The sequence below is a fragment of the Sceloporus occidentalis genome, unplaced genomic scaffold (genome assembly GCF_023333645.1).
Source record: "Sceloporus occidentalis isolate IW3139 unplaced genomic scaffold, rSceOcc1.0.p SCAF_221, whole genome shotgun sequence".
NCBI lineage: Eukaryota > Metazoa > Chordata > Lepidosauria > Squamata > Phrynosomatidae > Sceloporus > Sceloporus occidentalis.
This window is the reverse complement of record NW_028317201.1, coordinates 1136319-1153536: the sequence shown is the minus strand read 5'-3', so window position 1 is coordinate 1153536 and position 17218 is coordinate 1136319. Positions and strand designations below refer to the sequence as shown.

Here is a 17218-nt window from a genome sequence, read left to right as displayed (position 1 = left end):
TAAGGCAGAATAAACTCACTGTGCTTTCAATATATGTTTATTTTAAGGGATACTGGTCGGATGGGATGCATGGAAAAGTAAACTGTTCCTTTAACACACCTTGTATGATATTATATTTTCATACAGTGCTTGTGTATGGATGATCTGAGTTAAAAGTCATCCAAAAAAGTGTGTGGTTTTGGCCACATTTAGTCAAATGCCAGGTGATGACTGATCTAAAATCAGTGGTAGCAGCCTTGTCCCCATATATATAGATTACATCTATTGTAATGGGTTGATGATTGTCAAGCTATTTTTTATGTTCTGGTGATCCTATCATTTGTAGTCCAAGCTCCACGACCTTTCTAGTATTTGTCTAATATTTAGAAAAATGTCCCCAGTAGCCGTAACAAAACTTGGCTTTCCCTTATAAGTCTTTCTTTCAAAAATACTCTATATATATATACGTACAACCTGTATCCCCCTCATGCTGGAAATATCAAAGTTATTTGATAGGATTTTAGATACTTCAATATATTTTCTACTATGGCTTCACGAAACAGTTCACTTCTTGGTTATTGTAAACAAAACAATGTGTGTGCTTGAATTAAAACTAGAACTGGTAAGCACATATTCTTTGGTCCAAAAAACATAATACAAGGAAATTATTCCCTAACTGTACAGGAAATGTAACACAATATCTTATATATTTTAACAAGAGCTGTATTACTTAGTGGTTACTAGGATATGAACATATCGGCTGTAACCTGGGTTTTGACTGGAGACAGTGATATATGATATATGATATAAATGTTATATGTAAACCTTGACTTCATTATAGCACGTAGCAAAAAAAAAAAAAAAAGAATAATCTTCATTTCTAAATCAGGCTGGAATAACCTAGAATATATATTTTAGGACAACTATTTTTCAAAAAAAAAATTGCTAAGGAAATTGACAACCCACTATGTACTAGTAATGCATAAATGTGTACTAGAACTACAAATATTGCTTATGTGAAGTTCAAATATGTCTCCTAAAATAATTACATTGAAATGCAAGTCATTCTGATCAATTCTGAATCAGTGAGGCCATAAAGCCGTTAATGATACTTAAAGGCAGCACTTGTTAGCAGCATTAGTAAATGTGTCGGATGTTGGAAACCAACATGATCGATGGAGTATGGGGACATTTTGGAGGTTTTCTTATTCTTTATTTTTGAAGACGCTTCCATTTCTTGGCAGCTGTGATCTTCCACGCCTCTATACAATGAGCTAAAGCAATCTGCTCAGGGAAATAATCTTCTAATTCAGGAAAAGATACATCCTTTTCATCAAGTAACGGCCCCAGCGTCTCCCTTAATCTGGCAAAATAATATATAAACAAACGTAATAGTTAAAAAGGATAGAATTTGGAATGCAAAGGTAAACATTTTTTACATTTATCAGGTGTAATGACTACGGAGGCAGCTACATTCTAATGTTGGTTGTCCAAGAATGAGGTAAGTAAATACTACTGAACTTGGCAAAAGATCTCATTAGTTAAATGAACACACAGTGCAATGATACAAAAATCAAATATTTAAATTAAAGCACTTCTCTGGAATCTTTTTGCTTTAAATATGAGTCAGTTTTGAACGCTGAAATTTGCCTATCTTTCAAAAAAAAATACCCAAGACCTAAAAGGTTGTGCGTGTTTTTCCAACTTACGTCCACGCAGGTTTAAATTCGTCAGGACTCCGTGGCTTTTTCAGTTTCAGGAGAATCATCTCGTGGAGCTCAAGGAGGAGGAGGTTCGGTCCATGTTGTTCTAAGAACATGTTCAGTTTTTGCTGACTATCTTGGTTCAGCGGCTGCTTATACGCTTTGTCCACGTCAGCAAATGGGTCCTGAAAATTTTCAAAAGGTCACCAAGGAACAGCAATCAGAGATAACGTTTTAACTTTACTGCGTCATCAGGCACCTTTGACAATACCAGTTTATGTTGGAGAGATTATTTTAGCTACTGTTGATCCATAATTAGTACATATCCAGTTTCTTCCAGCTTGTGTTGACATTTCAGAAATAAGGGATTTTTGTGTCAGTACAGGCACATAGCCTTTTTGCAGGCTGTTATTACCTTGTTGTGGAGCACATATTCTGCACTTAATTGCAGACTATGTCCCCCCTTATGGGCTGGCTATTTAAACCTGTACTAAGAAATCCTGTAACTGCTCCATGGGTTTGTGATTCCCTAACCTCGTATTTCATCTTATGGTTTCTAGAGTTGCCTGTCTTATTGTATATCATGCGTTCCACTTTGGAAACAAACTTTTAAGTATGACGTTGATGACTCTTACTCTGTATCTTGCTTCTGGTAACCGTCCAATGCTATTACTACTTTATGATATCTGCTGCTTGAGGTTTACAACCTCTAATTTCAGTTTACCGCCGATCATTCTCTACTTGTGATGAACCACACTGAGCCAGTAGGTGGGCCCAGCTTTCCTTAGATGTGTGGTGGTCACTGACACCTTGCGTTGCTAGTGGCACGGTTTAAGTACAGTTTATACCAATGTTTTTATTTGATACAGATTTATGGGTTATTTTAGAATTTTCCTAGGCCTTACCATTTTAAGTCTCAGGAGATGCTCAGACTTTAGGGCTGTAAGCAGCTGCCAGAGAGCTATGACATGTTTCAAGCGACAGCGTTCCAAGGCCTACAAATAAACAAAATAAGTAATTACTTTGTGATTTCATATTTTCAATACATGTAAATTCTATACATGTAGTATGGCGGTATACGTATAAGCCAGGCTCAGTTGACCGTCTTGTGTCGACTAATTATATACAGCAACTCAAAGCGGTAGAGAAACAAGACGAGATGATGATAATGGGAAATTGACGCTATAGGAATTAAAAAGAGTAATTCGCAAGAAAACGTAACCTCCAACAGTTTGGGTTTAGGTACCGCTCTATTGGAATACTTTTTAGTAATCCCTCTGCTTTGAGGACCATTGCTTTACGAGAAGAAGCATGGTAAATAAGACGGACGATGCAATGAGACACCTAACCATTCTGCTGGTCATGAAGAAATATTAAAACATCTAAGTTCTTCAATTATCATGTGCTTGAAATAACATCCCAGTCTGTAATACGTTGACACATGGAACCATCACATTGATATTCTGATAAAGGGAAATGGAAGGTTCAGTTGTGTCTTAGTTTAGGTGGAAGGAACAAAGTATCAGCAATGTATGCACCTAAAGCATACAAACATAACAGTACTACCTTCGTTGAGGCACGGCATTGTTTTTTTCCATGAATGCCATAATATACACTGTAATACTTGTTGAGAGATTACTCACCTCAAGGATGTGGACATTGGTCTCCTCTACCATATGTAGATCTTCCTCTATGTATTTAGTGAACACATTTTCTGGATCTTTAGTTGATGTTGGAAGAAATCCCAGGGTGACATCAACAATGTGCAGGGCTTCACAGACATCGCTGTATGCATTCAGATCTTTGCTTATAATATTTATGGTTGAATTTGGAAGAGTCTCCTAAGGAAAACCATAAAGAAGAATAAGCAAGTGTTCATGATTCTCTGTGAGCAGGACAAAAGGGATTGGTTATACTGAAATGCCAAGCAATAAAAAACATAATACATTTCTAGTAATTATGAAGACAGGGAATGTTTGCGTTACTAATTAAAAACCATTTTTCAACTTTTGATGCCACTTGTGCTAGTGACGGTGTGGCACACGCTGTAAATCGGTTCTGCCCTTTCTCATGGCTTATGGTTTACTTATAGAGAAAAGATCTTTCATTCAGATAACATTTGTTCCTGCTTTAAAGCTACAATATGTTAAGATACCATTGAGAAAGAAAGCCATTCAGCTCAATTTTCATTGTGGAAGACTGCAACATGCCAGCAAATTGCTATAGTCTGCAGCATGAGTTACCTGGGGCAGCCTTTTCTTCACCTCCATGAATATGTTCTCATAGTTCCGATCTTGGACAAGAATGAAGGATGGCAATCCCTGTGATGAGATGGGAAGTACTTGATAAAACAGGTGCACTGGTAGATTAACATAACATTTAACATTAAATAAGTAACAACATGGCAAGGAACACAGCAAAACCTCTTGACAAAGTTCTTATGTGTTCCTTGTCTATTGTTATATTTTGTCTCTGTTGCATGGGGGCTACTGATGAATCGGTAACAGAGGTCACGACCCCAATGCGTATGCCCAGAAAGCTCTCCTATTAATTTCATTGGGAGAGCGTTCCTGCCGCTGATTGGCTGCTTTAAGCGGCAAGACTCGCTGGTGCTCTAAGAATCTGTTACTTACATCCAAAGTTATTAAAGGTTTGCCTTGCAAAAAGCGGCTAATGATTTGGCGCTGGATCTTGTGAAGGTCAAACTCTTGCAGGGTTTCTTGCCCGCTCTGCACACTGTACTGACAGTTGGACAGAATTATAGGAACCAGATCCTTTTCCACCTCATAGCTTATGACATGTACATCCATCACTTCCGAAGCGCTAATGGAATACCTGGAGATAAAAGACAGGGAAGAACAAAGTAATGCGATCTAGTGGTAAAAATGTTTATTGCCGGAAAAACAGAAAGCCTATGTGACAAATCAGGTAAATGACTTCATTCAACTTACTTCTGCTCCTCTTTGGTGTAATTTTCCATGGCACGTACAAAACCATTGTGCAGGGTAATAAGATAACTGATCAGCGCTGTTGCGCAAAGACCTTTTCCTTGCCGACGAGGAAGGAGAAAGGAAATTTCACTCTGCAGGCTAATATCTTGACACATATCATCTGGAAGCTTTATCTCACCTAAAACATTCAAAGAAACGGGGTCTCATTAATACATTACATAAAAGGATTGTTTAAATTGGCAGAAAACAGATAGAAGAGCCATTTTCTCTTCATAAATAAAAACCTTACAAAATAAATAGTTAAAATAATTATTTAAATCTCAATATTAAAGCCTGTCACTTGTTGGAATTATAGGCTAATCTTAACTTTCACAGTGATTTACAGCATTACTCTCTACGTTGAAGCTACAATACATCATGGTGTTTCTGATAGTTCTACACATTTAGAATCAAATCCTTTTTTTTTTTTAAATATACCGTCTAAAACTTAATTCCTTGCCACAGCGCAAAGTAGAGTCTGTACATCTGTATTCTTACCATTTGTATATAGCGATTGCTTGAGTCGATTCCATGTGCATATATAGTTTTCAATATGCTCCTTAAGGATAAATCGTGCCCCTTCTATGAAAAATAAATACGTTCTAGAGTTATGCACTTTATAGGACAGTTATCTGGATCATCCTCTCTGGCACCCGGTGGACTTCTGCACGATGCGCGCAGACAACCTCCGCTGTTGCCCAGCACTTCTGCTGGGGCTTCTATGAGGGCTCTCCGTCAAAGAAGCCCTGGCGGAAGTGCCGGGCAGCCGCAGAGGTTGTCAACGTGCATCGCACAGATGTCCGCTGGCTGCCCCCACTAGACACGGGGGGGGGGCAAGTCTGGGAATGCATTGGTAAGTCTGGAGGGGGGCAGAGTGGCATATAGAGGTATAAGGCATATCTGGGGGTCAGGTTGCCAAATAAAATGAAATAAAAACAAGAAATGCCTTTTTCCTTATCATAGTTTTTGATAAATATGAAAAAATAGCTTACATGGGAATAAATATTTACTAGTAAAACTTTTTTCCTATAGGGTAGTCTTATAGTAAACGTTTCTTTTTTCCTAAATTAATATTCACATTTTGGGGGGTCTTCTTATAATTAGGGTCGTCTTATAATCGAGCAAATACGGTAATAAGTAAGATTATATTTCTGCTTAAAGTATTATGTTTTATGTGTTCTATGGAAGCGTGTTGGTTTTGCTAAATGCTAATCCTGCCCTAGCCCCAGTTACTCGTGTTTTTTTGTGCTTAAGGGTGCCTGCTATCCTAATCATAACATTTTTATATTGTAATATTGTAAAGCTCTTTGACCTCACCTTTCAATTGTTGCCACGATGGTGCCTTTTGAAATCAACATTTATAGTTTGCGTCACTTACCTGATCCTATAGTGGTTAAGAATGTTTCTATTGTTTGTAGACTTGTGTCCCTGCTATTGTGGAACGTTTTCACTAGTTCTTTTTGGAGATTCAGGATTTCTGGTAGGAACTTTACCATCCTCAGTTCATTTTCCTTCCAAAGAAATACAAGTAGGTCTGAGTGGGATGTTAGTCTTAGTACATTTCTGGTTTGTAGTCTAACAACCACCAGAGGATATCTTGGTATTTCTACTGTAATATGTACCTGGATTATGGTCACAGACTATGTGAATTAATAAGAACATTCAAACAAAAGAAAGGGATCACTGCAGTCCTAACTGGCTTTACTTTATTTTTAAAAGGGAATTAATTAGCTGAAAGATCTATAAACTGATAGTGGACCCAGGGTTCCTGTACCAGAATACTTTAAACTGGAAGTTATGAATGAGGGTTTTGTAGGGAGTGTGTATTTATATGTTAGTGCTTTCCTACATACATATACTCTGCAGTCTGGCATAACTATAATGATGAGCCTCAGGTTACTACATGCACTGTAATCTACATAGACTACAGAAAAATGAGCTACAAGCTGCGTTAGTATCCAGATAGTATCAGGATACAGGTGCCCCTAAACAACTGTTCCAGAATGTGTGGCTTGTTAGACTTACTTTTTCCAAGAATTTCCACAATATTGGCACTTCTTCTTTCCCGTTCTTCTGCTGGACCACATGACGTAAATATTCAATAGAGAGCCTTTCTCTGCAGTTCCAGACCTTTGAACAGTGCACACTGGAGTCTTTTGGTAACACCAAGCGGCCCCCATTAACAAGGGGATCACCATACACAATTTTAACAATTGGATTGGAACTTATTCTTTCATCATTGCATATCATTTTCTTTACTTTCTGAAGATCTGCATTCAGTGTCTGGATAAAGATAAAGAGCTCTTAAGAGACGTAGTCTTTTCAGGAAGTTAAACAATATTTTCCTTAATATTGCCTTAAAGTGACAGAACCACCTCCCTCGTTGTACTACTAAAACCTGTAGCCGTACAACCCAGCGCCCTTCTGTCACTTTCTGACACTTTGTTTCATTGCAACAACACTGACCTCTAGAGATGCATAGTTATCTTACCTTGAGCACAGGGTCAACAACAATTGTATTCATATGTTTCTCCCAGTTGTTTCGTCCTTCTTTAGTTGACCAGGTTTCATCAAATTGAACAGGCCCTGATAATTAAGACACGTTGCATTAATATAGTTTTTTTTCACGTGGTACAGAAAATTCCATTATAACAAAAGCACCTGACATGTGTAACCCATTAGGATCAAGGCTTCTTTCCCTTTAAGGGCCCAATGCTGCTTTACCAATGAAGACTGCATTTTACAAGTACAAAGCATAAAAATATAGTCATCTATTTGCACTTTTTTTTACTTTTTCGTTAAGATCTGTAGACACAGATATCTCTTCTGGATCTAGCTGGTACCCCAGAGATGGCATTTTGATATCACAGAGCTTCTACATTTAATTAAGCGATTGTGTGAAGAGGGATACACTTTGTTTCAAAGTTCTCACCAGGCCAATCTCTGGAGATCTATGTCTTAGAATGGTGGATGTTCCTGCCACTCTTTGTCATTATTATTATTATTAGTAGTAGTACGTACAATGCCCAGGACGCTGGTGCGGATTCTTGAGCATGTGACAGAAAACAAGGTGCATGATTGTGGTGGTCTCATCAGCACTTTTTCCAAGGGAATTCCTAAGCTGCTCGAGGCATTTTTCAATATGGTTATAAAGGAAGGTTCCAACGTTTGGCACAGGTGGTTTCACAATAAACTGCATGCTCTGCAAAAGAGAAGATGGTAATCTAGGAGGGAACAATTTCACCAACCAATAATCACAATTTATCTTATTTGCCATAAGGATTTTCTAAAGAAGAAGCAGATTCTCAATGACTTAATTACTCTCTAAGCTTTTGAAGTGTGACAATGGTAACCTAAATACCTGTGTGTCTTCTTCTGCTCCGAGGAGCATTGCCAGGTGTGTCAGAAGCCTCAAGACAATAAAGGCAGGAGCAGGTATTTCTCTGTCTGGAGCCACAGCATCCTCCAATCGTTTTGGATCCCCCAGAACGTGACCATGCTTCGTTTGGTCAATCTCATGTCTATTTAAATAAAAAAAGAGACCTTTCAGAAGAATATTCGCCATGGTAACCCTTGTTTGGCCCAGTTACTCAGATATTATGAATTAAATAAATCACGAAGCTATCGGCCAGGTAGCAAGAAAAACAAATGAAAGCTCAAATTGCATTGAGTCTTTGCTGGGCTTTAACTTGAAACAGAACTATCACAAAAATCATTAACAGATGTATCTCAATCATTATGAAATATGCTGAGTTTCCGGGACAAAAAGCAATAGGATATTTATTACTAAATAAGTACTTTTATCAAGATCAACATATACATATTTATATATATAATTATATTTACTGTGTGACAATTTATAAGCCACGATTGGTGTGAAAACCTACTGCATCATCTGAAATCCTGGTTGCGGTGCATGGTTAAGTCCTCCAATGTTTGCCCCACAGTCCACGCAGGTGCTGATTTGCATTGGTCGACCACACTATAAATATATAAAATATATAAAAATATAAATACTAAACTTTAAACATAAATGGATGAAGAGTCAAGAAGGTCATTTCAAGTCACTGAATATCTATCCCAGAACAACAGTGTTCCAACCATGAATTATATAGGTTTCACCGCTGAAAGTATCAGAAGTCTTTCAAAATAACTAGCTTTCAGAGCAGCGAATAAGTAAAACAAACAATTTTCTCAAAATTCTAAGTGCTACTGAAAATAATACATTTAGCTTCTTCAAAGGAAGTTATTAAGATTTCTGTAATTGATCGGTTGTATACCGTCCAGACTCACTAATTAAGAGCTACTGAGTATCCCATTCACTTATCGTGTCTTGATAGCAGTAAATATGTTTTCAGTTTCATTTTCAAAATTTGTCAGAGGTCAGGCTCAATTTAAGAACTTCATATCATGAAAATAAAATGCATTTATAGAAACAAAATGAGTGAACTTACCTCCCCAATTGCGCAATAGTGACCTTTTGGGCAAACTAGAAAGGAGAAATGTAAATAATTAAAGACAATACTTCTTCATAAAAAGGCCAAAAGTGATCGTGATTCAAATTTAGAACTATATATGATACATAGAAGGGATTCAAATTGAAATGAGTTCTAAGAGGAATGGGCCAAATCTTCTGTTCTGATGCAGATTTAAATAAAAAAAAATATTTGGTGATTGTTTTTACAGTCATGCATAATATTTTAGGTACATTTCCTGTCCTACCTACTTCATTTATCCTATGAAGACGTGTATTTGTGTCCAGTACTTCACCCACCATAGTTAACACTAGTGATTAATGATTGCATTCATTTTTTGTGTGCGATACATTACCCTTTTACACTTTTCTGTGTGATGCCCCCGACTACTGTGAATTTTATTAACACAGATTATACTTACGGTACCATTGCACATTCGGTAAGACACCTTTAGCCTTACTAAACATGTCCTCTGGCATTGTGGGTAGGAAGGAATTCTAATAAAAATATTAGAGATCGGGGTTACTTAGGTTTTGAATTTAGAATTTGAAATATCTGAAAGTTCATAAAACGACTATCCATTTTACCTGCATTCGGTTTGGGGCAAAAGCCAAATTAAAAAGTGGGGCAAGAAGATTATTTTTCACTTTCAGGAGAATAGCGGCAAAGTGTACGATCATTCCGGTAACAGCACTTTGCACACCGGACATCTGTGGAAAAACTCTCAGGATTGGCCGGCTGTTATTGAGCAGTGACTGTAAAAATTGCGGAACTTCTCTGTCCTGGAGACATCTGGCTTTCTGGACGTAGGTTATCACAGAATCTGGTGCCTGTTGGGGGCACAAAAATGAGGGATCTCAAAATGGATTTTTTTGTTATCTTCTTGTTATAACTTTTTTAGTAGATGAACTGTTGAGTTTACTTATCTATTAGCAGGGCCTTGAGAAGTCTCTGCCATGAGAGGGGAAATGGATTATTTAATAGACGGTTTAATCTCGATACTAATGTAACAATATACCATATTTTAAAAACGTAACTTATAACATATTTACAGGTTTTCTGTGCCTAAATATGTCATCTTTAAAGTGACCTGTTTCCTAGAGGACGCTGATTATTCTGTTTTGGTCCTCTGCAATTCGTATTACTCCAGTCAGCACAAGTAATCAAGAAAAACTACAGAACCGCAGGATTCCTTAAGATGAACACTTACTGCCGCAGCGTCTTGGTTTGTGCGTTTTTGAGATCCATGCTGCATGGTTATTTCTCTGAAGATCGCAAGGAGCATATGAACAGACAGCTCACAATCTGGACCTTTAGATTCCTTGGACCAAAAACAAACATACAAAAGATTATTACTATCTCTACAGAGTTTTGCAGCCAACATGGCTTCAAATGAAGTGGCAAGAAACCAGTATGATAGCCAGGGGCTTTACAATACTAGGATACATGATCAACTACCTCTTAAGTCAAGGACTTTGCACTGTTTAATTTAGCAGTTTCAGTATATATGTGTGCAATACATCTTGAATAAATGAGGAGACAGCATACTGATGGGAGCTACAACTGTGCCACAACTATGATTAGTATAAGCCACTACAAGTATATACAGATTAAATTCATTGTGGCTAATGACATTGTCTTCAACCGGACTGCACAGATTGGGACAAGTCTTGTGTTTATATGTCAGTGAGGGAATAAGTGGGAGTCTAATTCTGTTTAAGGAGGTGGCATAAATGATAAATATCTGGATTTTAGAAAGGAATGAAGGAAGAAAATGGTTTGGAATTAAAAATGAACGGCCAAATTTCATCACTTTTGAGTATGCTTAGTGCAAGTGACGCTGTTCTCTGCATTGCTATGAGTGTCTGCAAACAGAATATATCATCTTCCTGCTCACCGGATTTGGATGATTACTCCCCTCATGCAAATAAAATGTAGAAAAGAATATTACATAACATAATGCTACTTTTGTGACTTCATTATATATTAGTTATTTATATCGTTATTTTATTTAAACAATATCAGCAGTATTCTGCAATAAAATTACAATTTTATTTAATATTTAGATTAACAATATACAAAACTATAAATTGCTCAAATATAAGGCACACTGGTACAAGAGTTGGAAAGGTCCCTGCCCTTGCAAGATGAATTGAAACAGAATGCACATCCTTTGGTAAACAGCTCTACTGTGCACTGTTAAAATCATTTTGATTAAATAATTTTATTTATCTGCACAATTCATTCATACAACACCAGAGACTGTACCTCTACTGCTTTTTTTATGCTTTCTCCTTTACATTCAAGCAATGCTTTTCCAAGACCATTTCTCAAATATCTGTAGGGTTCACCATGCACCAAGAATAGGTCAATTTGGTTGGTTTGCTCCTGAAATAACATACACTTCATTATTAACCGTACATAGTAAAGCATTTTATCCCTGTGTCAAATACAACAAAACGAGTAAAGTAACCTGCTATTTAGCCAGTCTGTATGTCACAATTAAATCTGAATTAATTGATGAAAATGAGAAAAGGGAAATCCTTGTACCTGTGTTTGAAATATTTGTGGAGGAAACATCCATCGGGTTTTGTGGTCCTTGAAATGTCTTTGGACTGCATCAATTCCATGTAGGTTTGCCAATTTACGGATTAAATAAACCCTGTGCCAGTCGTTGCCAGAATGTGTGCAAAACCGAACCACATTCTGCAAAAACGTATCGCTTCCTCCTAAAATACATTTTAAGATTTTTTCTTAAGGAGACAATACAAAAGTACAGGATTTCCTATTGTAGTAAGATAGTACAGACAGCTAACACATATTTCAAACCCAAAGGGACACTAGCCAGCATATGCATTTTAATTCATTTGATGGCTGAGTGTCCCCTTTTTTTAATCTTATTATTTTGTCCCCTTGCATAGAGCTATTTAGCAGACCCATATGCACCCCCCACTTTTTCCCAGTTCCCTCAGCTTGCTGTTGATGTGCCCTTCTGTTTGACATTGCAAAAACATGCTATAGTCTCCACCGGCCAGGACCACCACTGGCACGTAAAGAACGTGCTCCTCTTGATTTCAGTAGGAGGGTTTTCCTACTAGTGCTATAAGTATCCAAAAGTGGTGTGAACATCAAACAAGAAGGAGGTACCGCTCCTTTTGTTCTTCTCTCAAAGTAAATGACTTTTACTTATTTTCGACTTACGGATGAATAATGCATATTATGTACAACTATGTACACAGTAATTTAATATGCATTCTTCATTGGTGAGGCTCAATAGAATAGTAAACCATTGCTCTAAATATACAAAGGTCAGTGTCTGTGTTTCAAGGTTATAAGAAATGTTCAACAGAAAATGAACAACTGAACCTCTGTATCTGCAACGAGGCTTGTCCGTGTCTCCAACAGTCTTATACTTACGGACAGTTTCTTCACAGAGCACTTCAGCTGCCAGGTCCAGCGCCAACCTTATCCTGGCAATGTCCTGAAGTTTCCATAGTACTGACTCTTTTTGTCTGCGTTGACTGTTTTGTAGGTAATGCTGCAGGAACTCCCCATCCTCTTTAAGATGCACATCTTTGTTGATACCTTGTCTCCTTTCATACAGAGCATCCTATTAGTAAGGAAATAAAACAGAACAATATTTTATATATACTTTAGCAATAATCTCATTCTTGAGATCAGCCCCTGTAAGACCAAATCACATATTTTGGTTTATATACAGAATTAAACAAGAAACAGCAGAATTCTTCTCCACTGACTTTTTCTGGATGGCTATATTGGAGGCTTACAAAGGCAACTGTTGGTGTGGAATAAGAATCATTGATATTAGAAAACTGCACTTATTTTTGTCCAATGATCAGCTTCCTACAGCATATATAAAATAAATTTTATACTTTATGTAAACATACATAAAAAATATTCAACTGGATTTGAACATCCCTGAACAATAGTTCTTACCTCCAGGCAGTTAAGAAACAGCATATATACTTCCGTGGTATCCTCTTTAGTAAGAATATGATTACTTTGTACTCTTTTTAAGTACTCTTCGGCATAACTTATTATTTCATTAAAGCTAGGGAAAAAATGAACACAGGAAAAAATAATACACTTTTGTCCAAAAACTATATATCAGTAAAATGTATACTTCATGTATGAAAAAAATTAAGACTGCAATCTCCTTGCTACATATTAAAACATACAAGATATTGAAGAAGCTCTGTTTTTGTTGCCCAAAACATGAGAGCCTGCAAGCAGTTTGTGGAGTAAGGCAATATTGATTTCCTTAACTCTGGTACCTCTATGATGTGCTTAAATATCAAAGGGTCCTTTGTAAAGCAGGTGGAACCCAGGCAATGCAAACTTTTACTGGTTATAGTGGATTATGATGACTTTAAAGTGGCAACTTAAAACCACCATTTGGAATATTTTCATTAAAGGGTGGCTGCTGACTGTAAGCATACTGATCTATCTCTCTCTTATCTCCGTTGAACAGTTGAGAGAGACACACATAAAATACACAGTAAACGTCTCACAGCGATAGCTCAAGGCGAAGAAAGTTTGCAATTTTAGCCCAAAGGGATTTTCCTATTACAGACCAATTTCTCCCTGAAACTGAGTTATTATTAGATAGGACTTCCCATTTAAACCTATTATAATGTATTTTATCTGTGCATAACATATATCACAGAGTTCTATTTGCTTTAATTTACCTGTACTTAAGAAGCAACTTCAATATTACAGAGCGGATCACTGGAGTTTTGTCAACAGCGTCATCAAATGGGGAAAGAGCCTTTGTATAATTCCTTGAACCTTTAAAGCAAAAGGAAAAAATGTCAGCCCATTTACCAAAGAGCAACATCCACCTGGAAAAAAAAAAGAAAAGAAACACTTACCATTTTGGTCATCTTTGGTGGTGAAAAGCAAGTCAAGAAGATGATGTATCACTTCGGTGTCGGGAGGCGTGTTATCTTTAAAGCACATGGTGCATACAATGTCAATGAAGAATCCATTGCACCGTTGTCTGAACTGAACACTTCTCTGGATGGCTTCCCTGTCAAAGAGACATTAGAACGATATTTTGTGAAGAGAAGATGACAGCTTACACATTGTTTTATAGACTCTGGATGAGGTGGTTAAATTCAGGTTTAGTTCAAAACTTTTTAAGGTTGTGCACCGGGAGGAAAAGATCACTGCAGACACTTGCAAGAATCATATTCCTCACTGAGAGGAGGGAATGTAGCCAGCTCAGGTCTGGCTTGTATTCCTTCTATATTCACTACCCAGGGCAGAGTCCGGCACTGTTTGAGCCTGGCTTAAGTAATCATTGACACCCCAGACCCAGGGACTGGGTAACATGCCACAAAGACTGCTGTCTGCCAAATTAGTTTTTCTGTGCACTTTTACAAAGCTGAATTTGCCCCAAATTGAACGACGCCAGGCCTCCCATGGAATTGTGATGTGTGCCTTCCTAATTTGCATGGTAAAAAAGTACCTGACGTTCTCTGACACAACAATGGGTACATCCTCGGGTAATATGGCTTTACATAGAGGGCAGCTGTTTCTTCCAGACTCCAACCAACGTGTTATACAACATTGACAGAATATATGATCACAAGTCAGGCAGACTGGCTCCTTGGGGTCTTCTTGGCAGACTGAACACACTGGCATGCCAAACCTTAAGGGAGAAATATGACAAGGTTTACAATATTACAAGGTTTAAAACTGGAGATCACCTGTTTATACACATAACAATATAATTGATCTAAGATATTAGATTATATTTGATCAGGTTCTAAACCAATGTTGCTTAATGCTAGGACCATGTCCTAGTTTATATTTGATCATTTTGCAGGTAAGATAATAAAAACAGTCACCATCGATGGAATGTTGAATGAGAAGGATGGCTGTTCTCTAAGCTTTCGTAAGACCGAAACAATTAACATCAGAAGCTATGTGGAGAACTAAATCAGATTTTAAGTCTTCCTGCATCTGCATTCCTGTGAATCAGTTGCCTCGATATAAAGTTCTTCCATCATTTAACAATCTATTGTTTTACCTTGATGTAGATTTACCGACTTCCTCTCTGCAGTCATGAAGAAAACCAACAACATCCAGGAAGGGTTTTTGAGATTTTATATCGATACAATTCTCTAAGATCTATTGAAGAAATAAATCAGTTACAGCAACAATAATAGATTAAAAATCCAAACTAAATCATTGATCAAATCTAGAAAAATAGCATAGAAGATTAGAAGCATCAAGCAAAAGTCTAATCTAATAGGCTCTAAGTAAGTAAGTTTGAGGGGGCATGTAAAGTTCTTATGATTTTCACTGACTGGCCACTTTATTAGTTACACCTTGCTGTACCGGATTGGTTCCTTCTTTGCCTTCAGAACTGCCTTCATTCTTTGTGACATACTTTCTATAAGGTGGTGGAAACATTGCTCAGAGATTTTGGTCCATTTGGACATGATGGCATCATGCAGTTGTTGCAGGTTTGTCGGCTGCACATCCATGATGCAAATCTGCTGTACCAACAAATCCCAAAGGTGCGCTATTGGATTGAGATCTGGTGACGGTGGAGGCCATTGGAGTTCAGTGAACTCATTGTCACGTTCGAGAAACTAGTTTGAGATGATGTGAACTTTGTGACATGGTGCATTATACTGCTGGAAGTAGCCATCAGAAGATGAGTACACTGTGGTAATAAAGGGATGGACATGGTGAGCAACAATACTCAGGTAGGCTGTCATGTTTAAGCGATGCTTAATTGGTACTAAGGCTCAAAGTGTACCAAGGAAATGCCCCCCCACACCATTACACCACCACCAGCCTGAATGGATCCATGCTTTCATGTTTACGCCAAAGTCTGACCACGCCATCTGAATGTCACAGCTGGAATCGAGACTCATCAGACCCGGCAATGTTCTTCCACTCTTCCATTGTCCAAGAGTGGCACCCGGTGAGGTCTTCTGCTACTGTAGCCCATCTGCTTCAAGGTTCGATGTGTTGTGCGTTCAGAGATGGTATTCTGCATACCTTGGTTGTAACGAGTGGTTCTTTGAGTTACTGTTGCTTCTCTGTCATCTCGAAGCAGTCTGCCCATTCTCCTCTGACATCAAAAAGACATTTTTACTGCCGCTTACTGGATATCTTCTCTTTTTTGGACCATTCTCTGTAAACCATAGAGATGCTTGTGCAACGTTCCATGCTACGTTCAAAGTCACTTAAATGCCCTTTCTTCCCTATTCTGATGCTTGGTTTAAGCTTCAGCAAGTTGTGTTGACCACGTCTACATGCCTAAATGCATTGAGTTGCTGCCATGTGACTGGCTGATTAGCTATTTGTGTTGACAAGCAATTGAACAGATGCACCTAATAAAGTGGCCAGTAAGTGTGTGTGTGTATATAAACATACACATGTACACATACACACGCACATTAACAAACACTTCTCCCTTTGGGATTCATAAATTTCACTATCGCAGCTATTTGCTTTCCTACCACCTGAAATGCCCCTTCAGCAACATTGCTCTTTTGGGCAAACTCCAAGCGGTTGCCTTCTCTTTCCCCTTCATATCCTGATTACATATTAATGTTTTTTGGGTTTTTTTACCGCGCCAAGCTGAATTGTTCTTGTCTGTAACAGTTCTTCTACCTCCAAAGTCAGTTCATTGCTTTGTAATAGTACATGTTCTACAAATAAAGCCATGGAATACAGGCTGTTCCACATGCACCTATAAAAATGAAAGCTACAGTGAGACTACTGAATGTAAACAACAAAGCAGTGAAAAACAAATACAATGAATAAAGATTCCTTATGGTAGCACTATTTATTAATCACTAACCATATCAGGTTCAAGCCTAGGAATGGTCTGACAGGAGCTGCCCCAAACATATTGCCATCCCGTAATTGTCCCATCTAGTAGAAATATAAATATATATATATATATATATATATATAATAATTGATTATTCTGATCAGGGGTGGGAAATAGAATTTACAAAGGAATGTCCTGCTTTCTGTTAAGGGAGGAATAAAACCTATAGGCAAATATTTTAGGATTAGAGAG

The 17218-nt window shown here is 37.6% G+C and overlaps 1 protein-coding gene across 1 annotated transcript in view; it reads right to left on the bottom strand.

The window, feature by feature from the left end:
• Window positions 1-1191: 1191 nt before the first annotated feature.
• Window positions 1192-17218, bottom strand: part of LOC149277040 (E3 ubiquitin-protein ligase RNF213-like) — a 36569-nt gene continuing 20542 nt past the window's right edge. The window contains exons 29-49 of the mRNA XM_089503163.1: window positions 15203-15303; window positions 14040-14197; window positions 13857-13956; window positions 13105-13219; window positions 12509-12757; window positions 10358-10468; window positions 9735-9977; window positions 8560-8654; window positions 8034-8193; window positions 7694-7874; window positions 7164-7258; window positions 6698-6955; window positions 6051-6183; window positions 5171-5254; window positions 4634-4811; window positions 4316-4517; window positions 3926-4003; window positions 3326-3523; window positions 2588-2677; window positions 1689-1867; window positions 1192-1342 (exon numbers count right to left, since the gene is read on the bottom strand). Coding sequence (XP_089359289.1) covers window positions 1192-1342; window positions 1689-1867; window positions 2588-2677; window positions 3326-3523; window positions 3926-4003; window positions 4316-4517; window positions 4634-4811; window positions 5171-5254; window positions 6051-6183; window positions 6698-6955; window positions 7164-7258; window positions 7694-7874; window positions 8034-8193; window positions 8560-8654; window positions 9735-9977; window positions 10358-10468; window positions 12509-12757; window positions 13105-13219; window positions 13857-13956; window positions 14040-14197; window positions 15203-15303 — 3159 coding nt within the window. The remainder of the gene's footprint in view (window positions 1343-1688; window positions 1868-2587; window positions 2678-3325; window positions 3524-3925; window positions 4004-4315; window positions 4518-4633; window positions 4812-5170; window positions 5255-6050; window positions 6184-6697; window positions 6956-7163; window positions 7259-7693; window positions 7875-8033; window positions 8194-8559; window positions 8655-9734; window positions 9978-10357; window positions 10469-12508; window positions 12758-13104; window positions 13220-13856; window positions 13957-14039; window positions 14198-15202; window positions 15304-17218) is intronic.